Below are 23601 nucleotides of genomic sequence, written 5' to 3'. Positions count from 1 at the left end.
TACTTGCCTAGATGGCTTATGTTGGTGATATGAAGTGCTAACTCGGCCTAGCCTGGATACTTGGCGGTCTCGATATGCACACTGTTTACTTGGTCGAGTTTGACTAGATACAGTACAAGTATTGTTATCAAATTAAAGAAAAGGTGTTTTATTTTTATGATAATTTTTATTTTGAGAAATATGAAAGTAATTTTATAATAAATAAAATTAATTTTTTAGCAAATTAAAGATTCATTTTTCAAATTATAAGACATTCTTCGTCTAACATCTCTTGAACTTTGTCCATCTTTCTTCTTCAACTACTTCACATGACCACGACACAATATTTTTCGCACTTCCTAACAACAATCTTACGGATTTTGCTTTCTCCTTTGCTCTTGGCAACATCATTTTTCTCAATCTTTCGCTCCTCGCACAAAGGTTTGAATTTTGATGTCGGTAGTTCACTCTCTTATAGGCACAGTGGTTCACTGTTCTCTCGTCTCCTCTATCAACTTTCGTATTTTTCTCGTGCCACCCTATTCTTTTTTTCTTAGGGTTTATAATCATCTCATTCAATTAATGCTTCATTTCCATTTCGTTCTCGTTTTCGTTTTCAGGTGTCGGCTCCTCGGATAGGGTACTTCTACTGATCTCGCTTGTAATCCATATTTTGAATTATTTTGAATAGACTTTTGTAAGCCCTTTCACGCGGCATAGGCATCGAGTGGCGGCGTTGAGAGTGGCTTGGCTGAGAAGCAGGAGAGCGACGACGACGAAGCTGTAGACGGCAGAGGTTATGGCTTGCCCTAGTGCATCTTTAGGTTTATTGTTTGATTTCGTTACTTATGTCTATAATCTAGGTTTTATTTGTTTGGATTTGGATTTGTTGCTCCCCGAGTATACAATGATTCAATTTCAACTTCCTTTCAATTTCTTTGTCGATTTTGCAGAGCATTTTTGCCTTCATTGTCAATATTTAGTTCACTGCAAAAGTTTTCAGAGGGAGTATTTTAAGAATTCCTGCTTAGTGAAATTTATTCTCTTTATTTTTTGAAGCATTTTTAATTTTGAATTGATTTTTGTTTGCTGTTTTGAAGATTGTCAATAGAATGGCTGAAAATTTTTTGGTCTATCCTGAAGAGCATGTTATTTGGTTTTTGGAATGTTGCAGTGATTTGGAGTTGTCAAAGACACTCATCTTCTTTTTTTCTCTTGTAGTCTTTTTGTATGAAACTAAAAGGTTTGCTTTCTCCTTCTTTTTTTAAATTACATGTTTTCATAAATAAATGCTTTGAGCTATATCTTAGCTTTCCTTAGTTGTAGTTTGTTTGTTTCTATTAGATGCTTGTCATAAACTTGTAATTAATTGACTTTTTTTTTTCTTGAGATAAAAGATGAATACATTTGTGCACTATTTGAATGTCTATTTCCTATTCTAAAGGCTGAGTGGGAAACCTCAATAGCTGCTGATGTCATATTGGATGAGGTACGTAGGATTTACTCATGCAATTTTTCTTAGTTCATTATTTGTCACGTTTTTCTGTGTTGAGAAGCTAATTTTTAATTGTTACTGTTTCAATTGTTAGGAATTGTTTTGCAGTTCAATTTTGAAATGCTAGAGTGGGAGGGCAAGGATTTCTTAAAAGATCTTTTGTATCCAATCTAAGGCCTATAAACGGGAAGGTTGAATAGTGAAACTAAAATGTACTGGTTGGTTACCATAGCATTCTCAATTACTATTTTGACTCAAATAACCTATGAATTGATTTTCCTCACTTAAAAGATTGCTTTCAATTTTAAATATTTCAAATAATTTTGGCAGTTTTTAATTTTGAAAATCAAGAATGCCATTGCCTCCCGTATTGGTTCAACCGAGGAACTTTTCATAACTCTTGTCCTTTTTTATTCAATATGTAAATATGAATGGCTAGTGTCCCATGTTATGGTCATTCCTCAGCATGGAATGTATGACACATACTCAAAACAAGCTTTACTCATTACCCACTGTTGTTTTTACTTAGTTTGGACCATTTGTTGGTATAAATTTGCCATCTTTGATACTACTTTGCTGTGGATTCTGCTGCTTGAGGCTCTGCAGCAAAAAGGGGGTTTCAAGCTTATGTTTAATTCCTCAATCAATAGGTTTATTGATCCTCTGAGGTAAGCTCGCTGATTAAATTATTTTACAACACGTTTTATTATTCTATCAACACATTCTTCTTGAATTTCAAGACTTGCAACAGGATTGTGTAGTGGTGGATTTGATTTCTTTTATTTCATTTTCACTAGTTTTCTTTCTGTCTTTTCATATTCATTTCCAGTATCATCTACTGATTTTTTTTTTCTATTTAAATGGATTTTGTGTATTCAGTTTGATGTATCAGAATTCACAACAGAAATCAGTTCAGTTGCCTTTGCTTGTGTTGGAAGGAAATATTTATAGTGAATTCAGTGCTCAAATCCATCTCTCAATTCTTCTTTCATGTGTGGACTAGCCTTTTTTTCTCACTAGATTGATTTGGTTGTTTGCTCTATATTAGATAATTTAGGGTTATTACTTGGTGGTTTTCCCTATTATGTATGAGGTTATTGGTGTGAGAAGGAGGAGTTAAAATAAAAGTATATGTGGTGAAGTTAAAAATTAAAATTACCTGGAACTGTGACAGTGATAATCACTGATTCATTATATTATCATGGCACTGTTAACTGCCAACTCAACTCAACATCCCTACTTCTGACTCAGTCTCTGTCTGCAATAAGTCATAACCTGACAAGGTAAGGCATTTTTACATTTACTTTATCTATACTATCTATACTAATAATAATAATACACAAAATAAATGCTATGTTAACCTCTCTCTCTTCTTTACTCTCTTTGCCTCTGCCTCTAACTAGATAATATCATCACCTTCCAAAGTAACAAAAACAGAAAAAGTGAACTCAAAGACTCAGCCAGTGTTGTTCACACGTACATGCCACGCGTTACAAGGGTGGTGAGATCGTTGCCACGGAATTGAGACCCTTGATTATTTTGTCGGATCAGGTTAATGGAACACAACTACTTTTTGCTAGATGTCAAATAAGTTAAGCCTCTATTAATTATATTTGTCTAATCTACACTTTGCCCTGCACACATAAATAATGAAAAAAGGCAAAATTTTAATGAAGGAAGAAACTAGAAAGTTAGATATGTGGCCTCTTGCTCATGCGCATGAACTGCTGCATTTTTCACCTGTCTGTTGTAATTGTAACAGTCACACAGTCACGAATTGCAATATACTTTTTACTACTAAAAGCATTCACATGAACTGCTGCATATTTCACTTGTCTGTTGTAATTGTAACAGTCACACAGCACGAATTGCAGTATTTCTTTTACTACTAAAAGCATCCACCGCACAAGCTTTTTAGGCGATCGACCATTTCTTTGTGAACTTTTCCATGCTTTTATCAATCACCTTTTTTCACCTCTTAACAAATATGAAATGGTGAACGAACAAAGATACTGGTAAAGTGGTTCTGTGAGATGTTTAATGAAATGGTGAATAAGGAGAGAATATAAGTTGCATTGATAATGACATGGATCACAGAGAGGAAGATGGAGATGGCCACATGGTGAAGGGTAGGTTGTGTCCACTGATGAGTGATTGTGCTAATAAAACGCCACTTTCATGCCAAGATAATACATGGCTCTCGAAAACCTCGTTTGGTCATGAGTTATGACAACGAAAGAGGACACGGAAAGTTATTCTTGTTCTTTTCTTGCCGACTGCAAGACACCCCATTTCTTTATACCCTTTTGCCTTTATGCAGAAATTAATTAACAGACAAATTAATTAACAGACAAATCTTAACGATACATAGCCGAATTCAGAAACCATTGTCAGGGCATATGCATATAGTGATAGTCAAATAGGGTAGATTATCCTGTAAGAGTTAAAAGGAATAAATTTGCATGCTGCTGAGGAAAAAGCTTATGAATTAATCAAACCAACTTGGCCTTACTCCAAACAAGTCATTGATATTTGTTTATAGAAAAGTCCTTTAATTCAGTTGCCCCTTTTTATTATATATAACTTAAGAATTTAATATTAGTGTCTTGTAACTTATGTTGGGTTTATTGTATAAATATACAGACACAATCCATTGATATGTTAATTTTATATTTTTATAAATATTAACAATTTTTTTTTAATTGTGATAAGATATCCTAATATAGGCAAGAAATGAAACCTTGTCATTGTAGACCAATCTCAAAAGCTTGTGTGGGCCTTGAATTAAACCACAACAGTAAAATAATAGTCGTTCAGCTTTTGGATTCGAAATCAACGTTGGAAATCTATGGATTATTTGTTTACTGTCTTTGGATAATTGGTTTTGAATGGAGGATTCTAAATTCTTTGGAATTTGGGTGTTAAAAAGTGCACAAGAAAATCCTTGAGTATTGCTATGATTTTGACATGTATCCTTTTATTGAATCAGAATCTTAAGGGTGCATGCGGGAGAGCACCATCTGCATGTAATTGTTTCATTTGAAGTCAATGCATTTCACGGTTGATTCAAAGGACAACCAAGATGTCCTCTGCCTTCACTGGTAATCACATTTTATCTCTTAAATCTAATCAATAGTGTAATGAATATTCTTGTGCATGAATGAATGGCTTGACATTTGATATGTTGCATTTGTTAAATGGCCTGGCCATTTAACAAATGAAATAATTAAAAAAATGCCAGTTTTGTAAATTAAACCAACTTATCAGCTTTGGGTACGAAGAAACTACAGTAGAAAACCTTTTACGCCTCAATTCAGGGGGAACTGAATCCTTAAAAATTTGCATTCAATTTAAAAAATTCAAAATGATGTGAATTTTGAAAATTTTGGAAAACTTTATATTTCGGTTATATTAGAATTGGGGTAGAAAAGTTTAGCATAAACAAGCTTGATGCAAGGATTATATTAGAATTGGGGTAGAAAAGTTTAGCATAAACAAGCTTGATGCAAGGATTTGATAAAGAAAAGTGCATAAAGATCATGTGGTTGATGAAGATTGATGAAGATCCACTTGAATATTATGTTTCTATAGTTTTAAATTAGGAAATAATGTGTTAAATGTAATGGTTACATGCTACATCATATTCGTAGGCTAGATGACATATGTTAGATGTTTGTTTAGTCTTTGTGTGTCCTTTTTAATATGTTAAAATGGGTTTTAACAGGTTAAAAGGCTTGTTGTATATAGTTTATGGTATGAATGCATTCAACCACTTTAATTGGTCTTTAATCGACTGATTTCACTTAAGTCAAGTGAAATCAATTGATTGTATGAAAAATTCAACCGATTGATTTCACTTAAGATGAGACTATATAAGTTGTGTTTTCGAGAGCAAAGGTCTGATTCTGAGTTTTTGAGTTTGAAAACCTATTATTCATCACTAGAAAAAACTTCTTCTCTAAATTACACAACTGCAAGGTGAAGATTGAAGATCTTGGTTGATCTTAGTGGCATTTTGGCCTGGTGGAAGCTTGAAGAACTCGTGTATGGTTGGCTAGGGAGAGCCAACATTAGGTTTTGTAGTTCTTGTGCCTTTGGTTGTTTACTTAGTGTGATTTTAGGTCTTTGAGTGTGATTCTTGTAGGGTTATAATCTATATTTTTTTGTGAGTAAAAAATCTTGGTATTTTTCTTTCTTCAAAAGTGTAATGTTGGTGTGTGATTTGTAAAACATTTTAATATAGTGGAAACCAAACTCAGGTTATCTTGGTAAACTACATGTAGCTCTATGATTGAGTGAACCAGTATAAAAACATTTGTGCCACTCTCTTCCGGTCATCTCACTCACTTTAAAATCTCAAGAAAACCAAGTAAATCATTCTTTATTGTGTTTCAATGTGTTTCTATGTAATCTGATAAGGCATACTTGTTAGAAATATTGTTTGAAACAAGTCTTGTGTGTAAAAGTTTGTTGTTTAAGTAAAATTTGTGAATTCTGCATTCTGCATAATTTCTCAAAACTTTAGCCGATTGTTTTGAAATTTTAATCAACTGATTCATAGGTGTATGAATAGATTAATCTGCTGTTTTTATTTTTGATTGATTAAAAGTGTATTGTTATGCAACTTTTGCATTCGAATTTTGTGGTCTATTTGATTCAATCAAAAGAGATTTTAAGCTTTCGAAAAAGTTTTAAACAACCGATTCAACCCCCCTTTTTTAGCTTAAATCATCATTTCATATCTAATAGAAAAGACTTTATGCTTCGGTTAATTGAACAACCGAGGCATAAAAATTCGCCAAAATTACAAAATTGTCACCGCATTTTAATATACTTTTATTCCGCTATAACTCTGAGATAAAGGGCCATTTAAAAACCCAAAACCTGTACTAGTGCATTACATGATCTCTAGAATTCGTCAACAACTTCCTTTAGCATTAATATGTTGAAGAAAAAAGTAACAACAAGGAAAAAAAAGAGAGAAAAATTAATACTTCTCAAATCTAGAAAATATTAGGTGGAATAACCACCTTGTAATGGTAGCGTTTAACACAGTACAAGATGTAGACAAGATTTATAGTAGCAAATCCTGCTAGGAGGAAGTAATAATAGTCCAATCTGCCAGCGTTGATGTCATCGTTGAGCCAATCAATTCCACCATACTTTCGAGTTACTTGGTTCACCACATTCACCATCAACGTGCCAACGTAAATTGAAAATGCCATCACAAGATACTGCAACGAATTTCCTATGCTTTTCATATTCTCTGGTGACTCGGTGTTGTAGAACTGGGTGTGTCCAACAACGGTAAGTATCTCACACAATCCCAAGAAGACAAATTGTGGTGCCAGCCACATTGCACTCATGGGGGCCACCCCATCAGCTGCACCATGTGCGATTGCCACACCCCTTCTTCGCCACTCCACCAAGCCAGCGCTTAGCATTGTGAGAACTGAGCATATATCACCGATCACTATCTTCTGAAGGCTCGTGAGACCCTCCTCGTTTTTGGTCACTTTTGCTAATATTGGTTGCAGAAAGAGGTCAAAGCTTGGGAGGAATATGATAATGGTGATTAGGGACACCACGTTGAAGGTTGCAGGTGGAAGTTTGAGGTTTGCTCCAAGGTGACGGTCCATTTTCAATGCCTGCGATACTGGGAAGGTGCCTTGTTGTACTACGGGAACCAAACAAAGAATACCAGAAGCCCAGATTGGAAGCATTTTTATCAAACATTTGACTTCTTCCACTTGCTGAATGCTGCAAACCCTCCATGGATTTTTTACAGTACCTCCTCTGTTAAGTTCATTGTCTTCTATCAAGGCAGCTTTGTTTAAACAACTGTTCAAAAATCAAACAGCTTCTTCAGTACAAAGAAACATTATTCTATAATTAGCTGAGGAGTAACACATTACCTGAGTTGTTTGGTTAAGGGCATCTTCAGTAGTGTTTTTGCATCCACTGGGGGATCATAGTAAATACCCTCATCTTCTATTACTGGAATTTTGAGGCGACGCTTCTTATAAGCTGCAAAAAATACCTGAGCAATACCAGAAAATATGGTCCCCTCTGGTGGAATATAAACATAAATGCTAGCTCCAACAAAAAATATGATAATTGAAAATGACATGAGAAGACTTAACATTCCAAAACTCAAGATCCAACTTCTGTTTTGGAGGTAAACTACTGCTGTTAGACTGAACAACTGGATAACTGTCACTGAAGTGAAGTACCAATTAAAGAATCTGTTCATTACTTTCCTTCCTTCGGAGGAAGTTGTGTCAAACTGATCAATGGCAAAGGGAATAGTGCATGGTCCAATCCCCCCTGTGCCCAGAGCCAGGCAACCATAGCCTAAAATCAAGAACCCAAGTTGAAAACTCGTTGGAGGAACGCAATTCTCAGTTGAAGTGCAACTTGGAGGATGAAGTTGTGGCACCCAAGCTGTTAGTGTTAGTATCACCATTCCCTAACAATCACCATCATAGCCAACTCATAGAATAATAAAAGATAACAGAAAATATATTAACAACCATAAAAGTAAGCTTTATGTTTATGTCAGTTAACATGTGCTCAGAACTAGGTTTAGTATATGTCTGAAATTTGTTTGATTTCATTCTTGATCAAATATGAACTAGGTTTAGTATAAATTGACATAAGGTTATTTATTATGTGGTAGGTGTTTCTAGATAACGGAGGAGAGCATATACCATGAGTGCTCCGAATGAAGAAATAGCAATGGTTTTGAATTTCCCTAGATAGGCATCAGCAACACAGGCAGCAATAACAGCTGTTAAATTGCTAGCTCCTCCCAATGTGGCAAGAACATTTGCAGCAGCAACCTGACCCAAGTTGAAGAATTGCAACAAAAACACCATGAAATTTCCCATCATTCCTAATGTTGCAATCCTCTCAACTATTTGATTTCCTACAAAACCACACCATACATAAGCTTAGTTAGCTCCATTTGAACATAGAAAATGTCACATTTTTTGTTTAGATAGAGACCTAAGATGTAAGAAATAGCCCTCCATCCTGGCTTGTTTTCCATAGCTATTGAATTTGAGAATGAACGTCTTCTGTAAGTGATTTTATACTTGATTTCCACTTCCTCAAGCAACTTGACCACAATCTTCACTCATTAATCTTATTCTCTATCTTCATTAATTTTACTTAAGCTATGATTTCTGTGTATCACCTTTTCTAATCATCGACAGTCAAAGATTATTTTTGAAAAAATTTGAATTCTTTAGAGATGCAACCAATCAAAATTTTGTTTTGAAATAATTGTTTAGGTGATTAATAAATTGGAAAATGATAGTTTGACAAAAATTTTGTTTGATCAACTTTGACAAATAATTATTTTTGGTAAAAAAATTCCAAAAATTTATTATTTTATCTTTTAATTTCTATAAAAAAGTAAAAATTTATTTTATTTAGTAACTTTGTCAATTTGTAAGAAAAATATTTGTCAAAAGATTATTTTTGTTAATAAATTAGTGAAATCTTCTTAAAAGGTAGGTGATTCAGTGGCAGAAGGTATAACTTTTATTATTATTACTGTATTTTTATTAAATCTGAATAACTTTAATCAATTTTATTCAAATATAATAATGATTGCCGTTTGTAAGCAAAATATTTGTCAAAAGACTATTTTTTGTAATAAATTAGTGAAATCTTCTTAAAAGGTAGGTGATTCGGTGGCAGAAAATATAACTTTTATTATTATCACTGTATTTTTATTAAATCTAAATAACTTTAATCAATTTTATTCAAATATAATAATGATTTCCGTTAGGTTTACCAAACGAGGAACGAGAAGACCTCAAAAGACCGAAAAGAGGGATGGGAGAGACGCACGTTAAAGTCTAACATAATTAAAGGGAATGGGTTAATTCACTTTAAAAAGAATTTTAGAATTTCTTTTTTAGATTAATTAAACTTATTAATTTCGATAGATAACTTAACTTTGTTAAATAAAAAATGGAAAAATAAGAAAATATATACCTATATATAACGGGTTTCTCTTTAGTGTCACACGTTTATTTTTTAATTTTATCCTTCAAATGAAAAAAAAAATTAAATTAAAATAATTAACTTTTCAATTTTATTTTTTAAGTAACTATTTTTTAAAATTTGACATTTTTTATTTAATATTTTTTAAATTTTATTATTTTTAAATTAAAAAATTACTTACAAAACAAATAAAAACTATTTATAAGAAAAATTTAAAATTTAAAATTTTTTAATTTTTAATTTTATATATAATAATAATTTTATTACTTTTCATTATTATAAAAAAAATAAACATAGATCAACGTAGTATATGTGTTTCCATTGGTAATAAATACATTTTTACACATATGTTTCCACTAATAATAAATATTTTTTTAAAATTATTCTTAAAACAACCTTTTTTTCCTTTAATTAATTGACGTTTCTTGCAGTTACAAATTTCCACACGATGAATTTCCAAACCCACTAGACATGTTTCTCTGGTTTTAGCGAGCTATCTAAAGTATATTATTGATCCTCAAGTTATTAATATGGTAGTTAAGATACCATTATCCAACTTATTAATATCTTTAGGGATTCAAGGACAACAGGAAAATATAAATTTCTTATAAAAAAGAATGTTAGCTTCGCATCAAAAGGTAACAAAACCTTTCCAATTGTTAAAATGACTTAGGATAATGATATTTAATTTATATTTTTAATCCATACTTAATCTACTATTTCAATCCCTTTTTAATTATTTATTTTGATTTTTTTTAGTGGTGTGATGTGTTTAAAGATAATTGAAATGATAGACTAAGAGTAAGTTAGAAAGAATGGATCAAGATTAGGGATGTCAAAAAACTTTGTACCCGGTATTCGTGGATAAAACTCGCAATAAAGAGGAAATGAATATTGAAAATAGATATTTGCGAGTAACAGGTGCAGTTATACCCACATGTTAACGGGGCGAGTACGAATATCATAGTATTCATACCCGTAGATATTCGTACTCGCTATACTCTAATTTAAATTTAAAAAAATATTAAAAAATGATTAAAATATTAATACATTGATTTTGATTGAGTTATTTTTTATCAATTATTTTTAAAAAAATCTCTATTCTATTACATATTAAGAAAAGAAGATATTATCAAAATTATTACATTATTCATTTTCTTTTATTGACACGTCTCATAAAAATTAGTTTTTTTGTCATTTTAAAACTCTTGTACAAAAGGACATGGGTTCAAATCCTACAAAAGTCAATTTCTTTTATTTTTTCATTTATTTATGATCTTAACTATAATATTAATTATAAATAATAATATTATTTGTAATATTTTTATAAGTTTAGTATTTCTAATTATTAATAATATTATTATAAATATTATTTATAGTAATAGTAGTAAAATTATAACAAATATTAGTATAATAATAATAATAATGATAATAATTGTTATTATTATTATTATATGTTACTATTATATATTATTACTATTAGTATTATTAACATTATTAGTAGTAAAGTTATTACTCTTATATGTAATATATAATATTATTACTATTATATATTTTTGTTAGTAATTACGTCTCAATTTTTATTAGATTATGATAATTTTTTTTGTCTTAAACTTAAAAAAATAGGTATATTGATGAATATATGATTAGTTTAAAATTTCACTACAACATTTCATTGTTGATGTTCATACCCATTCAAATTTGAAGGATTTGTCGACCATTATTGAATTATTTCAATCTTTGACAAAAACAAACAAATTAAAGATATTTTACTTTATTAATTGCCTAATTCATTTTATTTAACTCTTAATATTTCACTTTCTACAACGAAGATTATCAAAATAAAATTCGGAATAAGATGAAAGATGGATTTCTTGAACACAAGATGGTTATTTACAATCAGAAAGGAATAACTACAGATTTTTATTCCTAATAAATTATTGATGAGTTCAAATTTTTTTACTATAAATATTTTTGCTCCTCCAAAATTATTGGTCAATATCTATCACAAGTTATTATTATCAACTATAATTAAAAATCATTATTACTATCAACTATAAATATTATTATCATTATTATTAATTATAAAAAAAATTATTATTATATTACTAATATTATTATTATTATTAATAAGAACTATAATTATTATAATATTCATTATTATTATTATTATTATTATTGTTTTTATTATTATTGTTAGATACACATTTTACTTTTACTTATTATGTAGAAATCATGTTTCAATTACTTGTTATTTTTATTTGTTTTATTGTTCATTTATCTTTACATTTAAACAATTATTTCAATTTTAAAAAGTTAGTAAAATAATAAAACTGAAAAATAAATTTTTTTATTATAAATAACTATTTACATTTAAAATATAATAATTGAAAGGATAAAATTGATAAAATAAAAAGGACACCAAAGATGTTTATCTCTTTATATATGTAGTTGTATTAATATTAATATTAATATTATTATTATTAGTATTATTATTATTATTATTATTATTATTATTATTATTATTATTATTATTGTTATCACTACACGATATTATTATAGTGATATTATTATTATTATTATTATTATTATTATTATTATTATTATTACTGGCATAAACACAAATGCTATCGCGCCTGTGTGTATACATTTTTTAAATATGCATGATATTATATTAGTAAGTGATTATATTGTAATGTTATTAAGTTAATATATAAAATAAAATTATATTTATTAAAAATAAAGTGAAATATATCAGAAAAGAGGAGAGAATAACGATTGATAAATAGGGAAAAAACGAAGAAACAAAGAAAGACCATTTTATAAAAAGCTTCTAAAATAACGATCAATTTTAAAAAATTTAATAAATAATTATATTTTCATGTGTAAAATTGGAATTTTGAAATGTGGACACAAAAGAGGAAATCCTCTTTATATATTGCTATAGATTATTATTATTATTATTATTATTATTATTATTATTATTATTATTATAGTTAGACACATATTTTACTTTTATTTACTACAAGATATTTCAATTACTTGCTCTTTGTATTTGTTTTGTTATTTATTTTATCTCTATATCTTGGTATTTTTTGAATTGAAAAAAAAATAGTTATTAAAATTAGTAGAATGATAAAACTGACAAATAATTTTTTATTATGAATAATTATTTAAATTTAATAAATAATAATTGAGATGATTAAATTATAAAAACAAAAAAAAAGACATAAAAAATGTGTATCTCTTTATATATTTAGTTAGTGTAATATTATTATTACTATTATTACTAGCGTAGACACAAGCAATATCGCGCCTGTGTATGCATTTTTTAAATATACGTGATATTATATTAGTAGGTGATAATATTGTAATGTTATTAATTTAATATATAAATTAAAATTACATATATGAAATAATAACCATTGATAAATAAAGAAGAAGAGAAGAAGCAGGGATCCGATTTTATAAAAAACTTGTAAAAGTAACGGTCAATTTTTAAAAATTTAATAAATTATTATATTTAAAAGGTAAATTTGATATTTTGAAATGTAGACACAAAAAGAAGAATCTCCTTTATATATTGTTATAAATTATTATTATTATTATCACTATGGAATATTATTATAATGGTATTATTATTATTATCACTACGGGATATTATTATTATTATTATTTTTATATTTATTATAGTTAGACACACATCTTAGTTTTATTTACTACGATATCATATTTCAATTAGTTGTCCTTCTTGATTGTTTTGTTGTTGATGTATCTTTATATATAATTATAAATTATTTAGTATGTCAATATTAGCCTTGATATTTGCATTGACATTAATATTTATAGCATAAAAATTATTATTATTATCATTTGTTTGTTATTATTATTATTATTATTTATTATTGTTATTATTATTATTATTATTATTATTATTATTATTATTATTATTATTATTATTATTATTATTATTATTATTATTATTATTCATAGTGATGTTATTAGTATAAGTGCTTTTTTTAATTATAAAAAATGTTATTGTACTAAATATTTTTGCTAAATAGATTTTTAATCTTTTAAAAATTTTATAATTTATAATTTATATTAATATTAATATTATTTTTAATGGTTAAATAAATATAATAACAATTATACTATTATAATTATTTTGTAAAATCAATTAACTGCACCATATTGTGATATTAATTTTATTTATTGTATTTAAAACTGAATTTACAACTTCATTTCATTAATAATAACATTTACAACAATATAATATAATTTTTATGATATTTATTATTTTACTTTTATATTATTGTTATTATTATCAATTATAACTTTAATTATTGTTGTTGTTATTATTATTATTATTATTATTAGCTCTAATTATAATAATAATATTATTATTATTAACTATAATTTTTTTTATTAACTATAATTATTATGATCATTATTACTACCTACTATAAGTATTATTATTATTATTATCATTATTAACTACAATTATTTTTATTATTATATTACTATTATTATTACTACTACTATTATTATAAATTAGAACTATAATTATTATAATAGTTGTGAGACCCATGCTTCTTACCAAACACAGAACACTAACTCTTTTTCCCTACACTCTCCTCACACACTGAATACTCCATCAGCCACTCCTCCTTCATAATTCTCTCTCCCCTTAGTCACAGTTTCTTACTCTTGCGTTCAGGCCTTGGAAGTGAAGCCCCTGTTGGACCCTCTGTGAATTTGCAACCTTCGTTTCCCTCTTTAGAGTAAGTTAAACCAACTACAGCTCCTTCTAATTCTCCCCACATAATTCATCTTCAGTTTCTTGGTTAATTAGGTCTAACCCTTCTCTATTTTGTTGCATTTTCTTAGGTTGGATTGAGGTTCTGAGCTCTCCTTGTTGAGGTATTGTCTTACCAAGTTCAAAAATCAGAAAAAGGTAAGGGAAGCTAACCTCTCACTCTAATTTCGCAAAGGAATCGTTGATTAGGGTTAGAATTGCATGAATTATGTGTTGATTGATGAGTATGAACAATTGTGTGTGGTAAATTTCGAGTTTGGCATGAACAGCGTGGTTTGCATGTGAAAACAGATTGAAATTCTGATGGTTTCGCCCAGGCCAGCAGCTCTCGCTTGAGCGAAAATACCAGAAATTCACCCCTGATGTTGCACGAGGTCTCGCCTAGGTGAGCTGGTTTCGCTTGAACGAGAGTCAATCTCGTCTAGGCGAAACAACTTAGCATGAGTGAGAATTCGCTCAAATTTTGGGGTTGCTCTCTGTTTGGAGTCTCGCCCAAGCGAAAGTGACTTGCCTAAGCGAGACAACTCTCTAGCTCAGGCGAGATCCTCTAGCTTGAGCGAGATTCATTATAGAATTAGATTATCTTCTCTGTTTTAGATTAAATGAAGCTATGCTAAGTGGACTGATGTCATAATTGCATGTTTTGTATGTGAGTTTTATGATTAATAGTCTATTTGATGGAATTGTGTGAATTTTGTTTATTTGAGAATGTGATGGAGTTAGGATTTCAAGGGAAATTCTAAGGATGATGGTTTTAGTGAATGTAAGGACATGAGGACTCATATTGGTGGTATCCTGATGCTCCTATAACCATTAAGACTCATATAGAGTATAATGGATTATGTCAGGAGGAGTAGTAGGAGGTCCTAGTCTATGGACCCAATCCGTCATAGAAGCGAAGGGGGCTTACCCTGGGAGTGGTTGGGTGAATACCCCTTGTGCCCAAAACTCTGCAGAGTTTGGGAACCGTCATAGGTGAAAGCCACCAAGAGCTCCAATGTCACTTACATAATTTGGATATCGAGCCTAGAATTGTGATTGTGTGTTATGATTGTGGCGATTTGAACAATTCTGGTAAATGTGATAAACCTTGATTGATGCTTAATTATTAAATTGCATGATTTCTCTTTATTTAAGTTAGCTTACCCTTCTTGCATATGTTTGTTCCGTGTGTCTTTCTCTTTTGTAATGATCGCCATTATCGATTGGCGTGAGCAACTAAAAGTGCAGGTGAAGATACACCCCTCCTGAATAGGAGTTGAGTAGTGTTTGAGCGCTTCCAGAAGTAGCTTTCACCCTTTGTTTTGCTTAAGTGATTGGGTGTTTTGTAACCCTTTCTTAGTGTAAGCTGTATGTAAAGGCAATACATGTATGGTTATTTTAAGGATGACTGTATTGATACCTTATACCGGCCTATTACTATCATCTGCCTTTGAATTATCATAATTTAATGTTTTGTTTGATAACATAAAAACTATTAAAACGGGATGTTACAATATTTATTATTATTATTATTATTCTTTTTATTATTATGGTTAAATACACAGTTTACTTTTACTTACTATCTATGAATCATATTTCAATTACTTGACCATTTTATTTGTTTTGTTGTTTATTTATCTTTACATTTGAATAATTATTTCAATTCAAAAAAATAGTTACTAAAATTAGTAAAATAATAAAACTGAAAAAAAAATTATTTTAAATAACTATCTACTATAAATATAAAAACCCAAACTAGTAGGGATATTATCCCAATACCCTTACCTAAATTCTTGACACGTGTTCTTTAATTAGGTTTTTTCGAATTTTTAGAGTTTCACAGAACATCTGAAGTTTCGCTGAGTATCTATAATGGCGCCAATACTGTAGTTGACATGATTAGCTATTTTTTCAAATTGATAAAATTGTTTAAGAAGCTTCAGTGAAGACTGAATTGCTATATTTTACTGTTGATTTCTGAAATGAACCGACCATAATACTTTCTCTCTTGCTCATATTTCTAAAACCCTAACTTTAGCCATTTTTTTCTTTGGCTTTTTTTTGTTAAGGTTTTGTTCTCCTTCATCTACTGATTATTTTGTTTCCATTTTCCTTTCCAATTATTTTGGATTAATGGTTGTTCTGGTTGTTCTCCTTCATCTGGTAATTCTTTTGTTTTCCATTTTGCTTCATCTAGCATTCTGCGGTTTGCGATGGGTTGTCGGAACCAGGGTTCACTCCTTACAACGGTTTCACTCTAGACCACACCAAGGGACCAAGATTGGGGGCTCCAACTTCGACAACTGTGGCACAAGACCTTCATCTGAGGTTTTTTTTTTATTCTTGACCGCCATTTTGCATCGTTGCGTTATGTGCACCAATTGTTCGATGAAATTCATCTTTGTACTCATTTTCTTCTTTTCTGTCCATTATTAATGTTTGATTATTCTATTTTAGTTGAGAATATTTGTGTCATCTTATAGCAGATCTAATCGAACAAAGTTGCAAACCCTAACATTTTAGGATGGGTCAGATCCAGTATTTTGAGAAGGACTTCAAAGACACTTATGAATACAGGTATACACGCCTGAATCCATTTTCTTTACCTTTCTAATATTATTTTTATTTCAATGATTTGTATATTGATGTTAATTTCGTTGTGCAGACATGTTGTTCTGCGTCTTGAAGTGGCTAAAATGCTTCGTAAGACTAGACTTCAGAATAAGTTGATTTTATTTTTTCAATTTGATTTTTTGTGTGTTTATTATCCATTCATGTTTTATTTTTATTTTTTTAATTTAAAGTCAGTTTACAGAGAACCTATCCTTGAAAATTGAAGAAAATTCTTAGTGTTTATTATTGTTTACTATAGAAAGGTTTTATAATCACTATGGTACCAAAAGCATAATTTTGCAAGTTTGTTCAGAGGGGGTGGTTTATGTAAGACATTTGTTTTGTATTAGTTATAGATAACCAACTTGAAGAAAGAAAGATTGATCATTATCCTTATTATCATGTATTATCCTTAATGAAGTGTGACAAGCTCATTACAAGTGATTTTTGTTCTTTTTAATGGTAAAATCCTTTCAATTTAATTAACTTATTTGTTTTTGGAGTGTAATTTTCATGTTTTAGATTTTGTTTTATGTGTGTCTGATGAGTATGTCTTGACTGTTGGGGGTGAAAATGTGGATTAATGTTGTTTTTGGCTATGAAACTGGCTTGAGCTTGATGGACATGTGTGTTCAATAGAAGAATCTCATTTTTAGCATTTGAGGTTTTATTTTCTTAATTTCTTTCATGGTTTTAATTGTTATTGTCGATTTTAGTTGGTATCCAATTTATCTAAGTTGATGGAGATACTCAATTACTTTTGCATTGAGCTTATGGATACTAATCTCACTACTTCAAAAGGAGCATTTCTAATTACAAGTGATTCTGAGAATGGTAATTAGATAATCCAAAATTCTATGTAATTAAAAATTGTTTTACTTGATTGATAATAGAAAAATTGCCTCCTGTTGTCTTAAAGATTTTAAGATCTGGATATGCATATGTTGAAGAGGTATGATTCATCTAGATAGTTTATTGTGCATTGAATATGGTTAACTTAATATTTTTAGATTAATGCTTCAATTATTAATTGATCTCCTTATTATTGTCTTATAAAAGCTTGATCTTGCTTATTTCAAATTTAAATCACCATTTTTGTATTTTTATGACAGGCAAACAAGGAGACAGATGGAATCTGTGCTTAAATGAGTCTCCAACCACTAAATTATGGAAGTTACATTTTTGCAGAGCTGAGCTTTATACTAATATTTTGAAATTGTAATTGATCACTACCAAGATGGAGGAATGGATGATGCTCTCTACAGTCAACTGGAACAGACAATGGTTGAGCCTTGGAATGCTAGACAAGGTGCATATAAGAAAACTATTAAATTTGTGGTTTGAATGTCTTTTTACATAGTTAGTAACTTTCTAATTTATGTACTTTTGATGCAGCAGCTATACAAAAAGCTAAAGATAGATGTTCGGGGATATGTACAAAAGGTTTGTACAAACTCCAAATTATATCTATTGTCACATTCATTTTGTGTTGCCTAAGTCTGTGTACCCTGTGAATATGTGTAGCGTGTCAATAATGGGAAAGAAATCTACAGTTTGCTATCAAAGAAAAAACCATCAAAAGTGGACTTAAATACACACTAGCTATTGGGAATTAGGGATAAGCAAATGGTGCAGGTACTAGAGCTGGAGTTTCATATGTATGAATATAAATTATTGCATTATGATCCAAGTGAAAACTGTTTTTCTATATATTCCATAAGAAATGAGCCAGATCATTTTGAAATTGTTCTTCAGGTGTTGAATCGTTTAACTTCTGCATCAATTTTATCTCACTTGCGAAAGAGAAATTCTTATATGGTCTAGAAACATTATGTGTTTGTGGTTTGGTTTCAATCAATCTCGAAATGACATAAAGCTTTAGTTTTTTAATTCAATTGTCATATGCTCCATTTTAGTGTTGTTTAGGCTCAACAATGTGAGGATTTTGTGTGTAGCTATTAAATTGCTATTTTGGTAGGCAAGCTTACCAATAATGGACTTGTAACACCAACTGGTCTCATAGCTTCATCAGTGACTCATGAAGTTGGGCTTTTTGTGGTTGTTTCTGTTGGGGCAAACCATTATGGTGGTCATGTGAACCCTACAGTCATGTTTGGTGCCTTTCTAGGAGGAAACATAACCCTACTGAGAAGTATTTTATGTTGGATTGCACAATTACTTGATTCAATTATTTCCTTCAACTTTAAGAGTGCCACTAGCAATTGATAATTTTTGCACTCATTTCATGGTTGAAACTTTTAATCTCGGAATTAGGAAATTGTCTGTCTATGGAAATTAAAATTTAACGGGAAATCTCAATGGAAGTGATTTTCTGGCATCATTATGCACTCTGGCACTATGTACAATTCATGAGTTTTTGCATTAGGTTCTATTATGTTATAAAAGTTATTGGTGCATAATGAGTCATACTTGTATACTTTTCATACATAAAGAGGTATTTTGGTCTTTGTGTGAAAAAATTTGCTAACTATTAATTACATATAACTTCTGCTTATATGTGTTAAAGGTGTTTGAATCATGTATCAGATTCTTGATTTTCATTCTGCTCACATCACAGAGAGACGGAGTAATAGTTAGGATTCTTAAGATTCCAACAAGAATCAATTAGGACCATTGGTCAAATTATATTGTTGATTGATCAACATGTAAACCTAGATAAGATAACTAGAAGGTATATGCTCTGCTTCATTCACGTCAATGAACATTTGGAGTTGTTTAATGCAAGTGCATATTTATATAGCTTAACATGACACTTTATTTTACTTTAGCAGAATATTGATGTGGGGCTTAATGTTTATGTTTCCAAACTGGTGTTACTATAGTCATTTGGCATTTTTACTCTTTAAGGATGTTTCATTTTTAGTAACCTAACAATGATTTAAAGCTGTAAATTCTTTCTTGTGGATAAATAACCTAAATTTTAGGATCATGTGACATTCCTTTTTCTCATAGGATATTTTAGCGAGCATCCTTTTAATGTTTCTGAATTTAAATAACGATATGTTTCTATTATTGGATTTCCTTACAGATTTGGAATTGCTCATGCACTTAGCTTCGGTCTTGCATCGTGGCTTGCAACTGAAGTTCCCATTCTTGTGGATTCTGATATGATTAATCATTAAGATGACGCGACCACATCAATTGGATATTAGTTAGTCACATGTCTTATTGAAACTCTAAAAGTATAACTCAGGTTTATGAAAACTTTATGACATAAAGTTATACCAATTACCATCTTCATTTTCTAAATGATTTTGAATCTTTGATATTTCAAAAGTCAATGTTTATTTATGGCTTATTTATCTTTTAATATCTTTGATATAACATAAATATTTTTTTGTTTGTAGTTTATATATTTTTCACAACATTTTTATTGTAATTTACGTGGAAATATTAAAAATTGTCGTTATAATGTCAAATTTATGTGTAGATACTTAAAATCCTATAATATATTTGGTTTGTTTTTCTTTGATTTAATAAAAGTGCAACCATTTTTTTCATAAAATCTAAATTTGAAATAAAATATATAATTTTAAATTTAAATAACCAAATTATAAACATTGAAACTTCAATTTAGAAAACATGGATTTGAAGTACAGTAATACAGTTCAGTTATTTAAATTTAAAGGCTTAAATACCTTTTTGTTTCTCATTTTCATAGTGTTTGTTGCGGATGATCCTCATTTTGACAAAATGTTTAAAATGGTCCTCATTTTTACCGAATATTTAAAAGGGTCCTCATTTTCGCAATTCGTGTTTTATTTGGTCCTTTTCTGTAACGTCGTTTAAATCATTAACGAAGCATTGTACAGGTGGCACGGTTTGTATTAGGGTATGTTACGTGTACTATACATATGACTAATTAACGTTAATTTTTCAATTTAGGGGAAATTTTGCAATTAGGGAAATTTCTTCATCTTCATCTTCATCTTTCTTGAGCTCAGATTTGCGGAGGAAACAACTAATACTTGTCATTTGATGATGAATAGCATTCAGAAGAATTACTTAGTGGGCCAGATAGCGAGAATTAAACAGTTGAGGATGAAGAAAATAATGATGAAAGGACAAAATGTGGTCCATTCCATACATTCGTAATGCCAAAAAGTATGGCAGATTACAAATGGGAAGAAAAAAATGTAGCATATGCCATCAGATTGGACATAACTGGAACAATTGCCCAGATAAGCCTGTGGATGAGCAGACTGCAACACCTGCTAAGACTGCACCAGATGCCCAAACTGCTGAAATTTCTGAGAATGCACCAACTGTTGAAACTCAAACAACTCAACCACCAAGGAATGAAGTGGAGAGTCAAGCAGTACCACTACCAACACCAAAAGAACCATCTCAATAGTTTAGGATGAAATTACAAATTAGGAGGAGGCCATGATAACAGCTACAAATAAGATTAACTCACTAATTAGTGATGTTGTTGCACAAGATATTTACATTGGTTCGGATCAAAAGACCTTACGTCCAATTGGTAATCTCTCAAAAAATAAGATTAACTCAATCACTAAAATAAATCATAAATACAATTACAAATAAGAAAGTTTAGGTTTAGAAAACACTTCTCTTGAATCACACAAGAGATGAAGACACCACCCTTTAAATCCACAAGGGATGAACACCTCCTTTGAATCACACAAAGGATGACTAACTTCTCCTAGCAACATCAACAACACTCAATCACCTAAGATCCCACCTGATGAAACTTATCGCTCTACCCACACTAGGTTTTTCAAAGTCTTCCCACAAAGAGTTCTTAAATACTGAGACTTCTCTAACTTCTGTATATTGAAATGAAAGCCTACACCTTATTTATAGAAACCTATTTAGAAATAAGTTAAGAATATAATAATTTAAGTTACAACTGCTATAAATAATCAATTATCATAAGTGATAGTTGATTATCACAGAAACTTCTCTGAAAACATTTTTCTCATTGTGATAATCTATTATTAGTCAGGATAATGTATTATCAGTAGGGGATAATCGATTATTAGCAGGTGATAATCGATTATCAAGAGTGATAATTGATTATCACAGTGTTTTTCTCAAAAATCACTTTTAACCGAGATAGCGATTATCACTAAGAATAATCGATTATTCTAGTGATTGTTAATAAATAAAATTATCTTAGTGGTCTACTGCTTGGGTTTTGCTTTTGGACTTTTGACATACTAATTTAACTATTTTAAATAACATACATAGATTACAAGACCCAAACAACTAAATCCCTAAGTCTTCAATATATCTCTTGCATCCAAGCATTATTTTAAGTCTTCAACATTTTTTCATGCATCATTATTAAGTCTTCCATACTTCTTCGTAAGTCATCATCATCGTAAAAACTCCTTATTGAAGGAAGATGCCCATCTTCTTCTTTTTGTCAACAGGTAGAGGCGTATTTTGAAGGCTGGAGGAATTTATCTTCATCATTGTGTTTCATGATCCAATTCAAAGAAAAATAGAAATTTGTTGTCTAATTGAGTTATGAATTATAAGAGTTGTAAGTGTTTCACAAGTTTCTTGGAAATGATACTTGAACTTTCCACTTTATTTCTTGTACGATTTGTAGCATGTCAATACCGTAACAAATACTAACAACTAATATAATTTATTAATTAATATTAATTTATACTAATAACAAAAAAGAAAATAATAATAATTTTATACAATAAAATTATATAAATACAAACATTTAAGTAAGAAATGTTCCTTTTTGTAGCGATGGGAGATGATTTAGAAATTTCATGGTGGTACTGTGATTTTTTCTTTCTCGTTTGAGAGGAGACCCTACTTTATTTATTTTTTTTATAATTAAAGCCTTGGAGCAAATTTCTGATTTTTGCTGTCATTTAGAAATCACGTGCTCCCCTAATGATTGGCCAATGGCCAATGGGATTTTATTTAAATTTATGTTGCTCTCCCTTCTCATGGTGGGTGGGTTTCATATTACATGATAAAGATGTGTGCTCTTTTCACACAAGCCGCAATTATGCTTAGTTAAAGGGTATTAGAGATCCATTGATTTGCATGGTAAAGTTTATTTTTCCTTGACAAGGTAAGAATTCTCATATCCATATTATGCCTGGTTTTTTGGGCAGAGATATTGCTTCTGGAATGAACACGCTAACTGCTCAAGTTCAATATTGTCGTTTTTGGTTGAATAAGGCTTACCACCAAGTGGTGTTGGAGTGGCAATTATTTATTTTTCTGTCAACTTTGTTCTCAGTCTCACTCGACCTTTATTTGTATGTTTTTATTATTAAAAATCACGTATTTTCTATCAATTTTTTTTAATTTTTTTTCTTAAAAAATACTTGCTCATTTTGTTATGAATAATAGTTTATCAAAATTTGTTACCAATTTTTTTCAAAATATTTTGTACAAAACGTTCTTTTTAGAAAATTTTATAAAAGGACTTAAATATACATTTAGTCCCTATTTTTGTTGTTTTTTCAATTTGGTCTTTATTTTCGTTTTGTGTTCAATTAAGTCCTCGTTTTCGTCAAATTGTGGTCAATTTGATCATTTTCACTAACGGTGTTTAAATAGTTACAGTTTTTGAATAGTACATGCCACGTGTCAGTTCCTGTTTTTTTTTTAATTTTAATTTTAAAATTTTTTTAAAATTTTTTTAAATTTCAAAAAAAATGTCCACGTGTCAGGT

The 23601-nt window shown here is 29.8% G+C and overlaps 1 protein-coding gene and 1 long non-coding RNA gene across 14 annotated transcripts; one reads left to right on the top strand and one right to left on the bottom strand.

Annotated features, from left to right (window-relative positions):
* Positions 1-271: 271 nt before the first annotated feature.
* LOC114166879 lies at positions 272-5747 on the top strand. 13 transcript variants are annotated; one of them, XR_003600043.1, is made up of 6 exons: positions 272-420; positions 600-619; positions 700-775; positions 1154-1468; positions 1569-3025; positions 4464-5747. It is a non-coding gene; the product is annotated as an uncharacterized LOC114166879 (long non-coding RNA). The 13 variants fall into 13 exon arrangements; XR_003600041.1 differs by having other exon boundaries at positions 933-1468; XR_003600033.1 differs by having other exon boundaries at positions 700-1468.
* A 480-nt stretch (positions 5748-6227) lies between these two features.
* LOC114166878 (protein NRT1/ PTR FAMILY 2.13-like) lies at positions 6228-8594 on the bottom strand. The gene is made up of 4 exons (XM_028051757.1): positions 8483-8594; positions 8185-8402; positions 7390-7943; positions 6228-7315 (listed from the first exon to the last, which is right to left on the bottom strand). Exons 1-4 carry the CDS (start codon positions 8523-8525, stop codon positions 6478-6480), a joined length of 1653 nt encoding a protein of 550 aa, XP_027907558.1. The 5' UTR covers positions 8526-8594; the 3' UTR covers positions 6228-6477.
* Positions 8595-23601: the final 15007 nt, after the last annotated feature.

Source organism: Vigna unguiculata, chromosome 10 (genome assembly GCF_004118075.2).
Source record: "Vigna unguiculata cultivar IT97K-499-35 chromosome 10, ASM411807v1, whole genome shotgun sequence".
Classification (NCBI taxonomy): domain Eukaryota; kingdom Viridiplantae; phylum Streptophyta; class Magnoliopsida; order Fabales; family Fabaceae; genus Vigna; species Vigna unguiculata.
This window is presented reverse-complemented; position numbering and strand designations above follow the sequence as displayed.